Genomic DNA, 3,135 nt, shown 5'->3' with positions numbered 1-3,135 from the left:
TACAACTCTGATAATCCTCTATATAAAGAGACCTCCTATTATTAATGAAAGCAAAATTCTCTCCCAATTTCAATTTTCCTTAAACGATTTAGAAATTTTCCTTAAACGATTTAGAAATTAATTAAGAAAATATTCATTTTTCAATAGTCAACCAGCCAACTTTTTCCGTTTAAGATGTAATGAGATCAGAATGCGCCCTTCAAAAATACGGCACCGATAAGGCTAGTTAATCAGCAAATCTAAGAATATTTGTAGGTAAGCTTCTGTATCATGTGACACATTTAATGTATTCATTATATACAAGCACTCGCCTTGATGTACAAATTGAAATCTTTACCATTACTATTCAAAAATGGCGTTGTTCACCTACTTTATTAATTTTTTTTCTACCTATTTGAGTAAGAAGGCGCTTAGTATTTACTTATTTTTTAAACACAAGTAACCAACTTCAACTCTAAAATGTTTCAATTTGGACAGATAGTATGATTGAAGCCAGCCCAACACCAATTCCCAGCCCAATTTTAGATAACGACGAAATAGATGATCTAATTCTCGTCGGGAACCGACTATTTTAATCTCAAGATTCCACCTACTCTCAGAGAGTTCTAGCTTTCTTCTCAGCCAGCTTTGCTCGGGTTCCTTTCCGGTGAGGTTTTCTGAACGATTGTTATTTTCCTCCTGCAATTTTGCAACTTTTTTGAGTTTTCTTTTTCTTCTAGCTCAGATTTTGTGCCACTTGATAAAAGCGTTTGTGTTTCAATCGATTATGCCGATTTGATTTCATGCAATTTTTGTTTCTTCAGTCACTGAACCCCAATATGTATACTGTTATCGTATTTTGAGGGGTTTACGCTTGTAAAAATGCATGATTAAATGGGTCCAGAAAGATTTCATGATGAAAGCATAGCTGAGCTCATTTTGCTGTACATGTTTTTTTTCATCCCTATTTCCTGAAAAAATCTTGTCTTTTTCTGTGGAGAATTTAAATGGGTGATGACTTAAAAATGCACTGAATGCTTTGAAAGTTACAAACTCATTGAAAAGGTTTGGCTTTTAACTTCGATTCTGAATCTGTGAATGTGCGGTGGAATCTCCTATTTGCAAGGATCTAAAACTGAACGAAAGGTTCATGCTTTAAGCCTCTGATTGCACTATATCTTTGAATTCATGAGTTCAAGCTACATAAAATCGATTTTCAGAATGGTTGAACAGCAGAATGGTACTAGATTGGGAACTAGTCATTTTGTCTGTTTGAAGAAATATGCAGTATGTTCATTGGAGCAATTTTATTATAATAGTTCAGGGTTTTGGTGTTGTAACTTCTAGTTGCTTCGACATTCATATAAGCTCTAGGAACATATACAGTTCTTTATGGCATCCAATTTTTTGAGCATGCACCTTTTTAGAGTTTCTTCTAATTGTTGACTTTGAATTGAATCAACTCGTAAAGGGAAATTATTTATTCCATAAAACATAAACTTCCATCCACATCTATCATAGTCAGAATTTCAAGTTTAGGTTTTAATTTTGGTAAAATCTTTTCTTTTGTACAGGAGTGGAATCATAGAGCTGCATTATGGGGCAAAGAAGGAGAAATAAAAAGCAGAAGAAGCCTATAGATATTGATTGGGCAGGTCTGCCTGACAATATTCTTGAGATAATCTTTGAGCGACTGAATCTGATGGATTGCATGTCTGTTAGTGAGGTTTGCAAATCTTGGAGACATGTTGTTGCACAAGAACTTTCTGGTTGGCAAGGGCATGGGTTTCCATGGCTCTTGATGTCTGGTGAGAAAGACAAAAGGGTAAGGACTTGTGTTAGCATACTACAGGAGCAAGAGTGGGAGATGTTGCTTCCGGAGGCTTGTGGTAGATACTGCTGGGGATCATACCATGACTGGTTGATTCTAGTAAAAGATCTTGGCTCTTTCAGGCTTGATATTAGCTTGTTTAACCCATTCACTCGGAAACAAATTGATCTTCCCGGAGCATGGAACTTCTATCACAAGATGGTTCTCTCAAGGCTTCCCTCTCTTGAAAACTTTATCTGCATGCTGGTTCATAGTCACTCCCAGAAGCTTGCCTTTTGGGTCCCAGGAGCTCAATCATGGCTTGAGCATAAGCTAGATGGTGAACCATTTGTGGATGCTGTCTTCTCCGATGGAAGTTTCTATCTCATTGGCAATGATTATAACATTTGGGAAATTAAGGGTGCTGATATTTGTGCTGCCATTAACAGAGTCAATGCATCTGCCCCTGATGCTTTTGATGTCGAAAGGCATTTCCATGAAGTAACTATGTCAGATGAGCATGAAAATAATGGTGTGCTGAAGTATCTTGTGGAATCTTGTGGGGAGCTTTTACTTGTTTGTAGGTTATATAGTACTAACCCAGGTGCTGTGCTGGTAACAAATTATTTTAAGGTATATTCACTGGATTTTAGCCAAATGTCCTGGAAGAGGGTAGAGAGTTTGGGAGATCGAATACTATTTCTGGGCAAGTGTTGTTCGAGATCTGTCTCTTCCAGTGGACTTGGTCTTAATGCGACTGATTGTATCTATTTCTCTAATGATCATGCTGTTCCGTGGTGGAACGAATGGGATTCTGATCATCTTGATGGCATTTCAACTCGTCTTGGTCTGGACAATAGTGGGAGAAAGGATTGGGGCTTTTTCAGCCTCAGCAACAAGAATCATGAAACTTTGTCTATTCGGTTCCGTGGCAATCGGGACAGATGGGGACCTGTTTGGTTTACTGCGCCACAGTGGTGGTGTTGTAAGAATTTGGTTCTTGCCTAGTACTGAATTTATCTCATCTGAGGGTATCTTGTTGCGGTTAGCATCTCAAGTTAGGAGCTCATTTCAGGTACAAATGACATTGTACAGCCTTGGTGTAGAAGGCATATTTTGTAAGTAGATTAGGAAAGTATCAGACATGTCACTATAATCTAATATTATTATTAGTGAAAATCTTTTGTGTCAAGCCCTTGGATTAGCCCAGGGAATTAGGTCAGGAATATGCTATGTCAGACATTTGATCCCTCAATGGTCGGTGCTTGCACTGGTTATTGTAATTTGGTGGTCCATGTGAATCTGACCGACCTTTTTACATGAAGAAAATGGCTTGCTTTTGTTCA

General features: G+C 37.8%; 1 protein-coding gene across 2 annotated transcripts; it reads left to right on the top strand.

Moving 5' to 3' along the window:
• The first annotated feature begins 508 nt into the window (after positions 1 to 508).
• On the top strand, positions 509 to 3,135 carry LOC112197537 (putative F-box protein At2g33200). Of its 2 annotated transcripts, none has more exons than XM_024338263.2 (2): positions 509 to 646; positions 1,554 to 3,135. In XM_024338263.2, the coding sequence occupies exon 2, from the start codon at positions 1,577 to 1,579 to the stop codon at positions 2,795 to 2,797; it is 1,221 nt and encodes a 406-aa protein (XP_024194031.1). In that variant the 5' UTR covers positions 509 to 646; positions 1,554 to 1,576; the 3' UTR covers positions 2,798 to 3,135. The 2 variants fall into 2 exon arrangements, with proteins under 2 accessions (XP_024194031.1, XP_040375121.1); XM_040519187.1 differs by lacking the exon at positions 509 to 646 and adding an exon at positions 653 to 1,125.

Source organism: Rosa chinensis, chromosome 4, assembly GCF_002994745.2.
Source record: "Rosa chinensis cultivar Old Blush chromosome 4, RchiOBHm-V2, whole genome shotgun sequence".
Taxonomy (NCBI): domain Eukaryota; kingdom Viridiplantae; phylum Streptophyta; class Magnoliopsida; order Rosales; family Rosaceae; genus Rosa; species Rosa chinensis.
The sequence above is the reverse complement of the archived record's forward strand: the minus strand, read 5'-3'. Positions and strand labels throughout refer to the sequence as shown.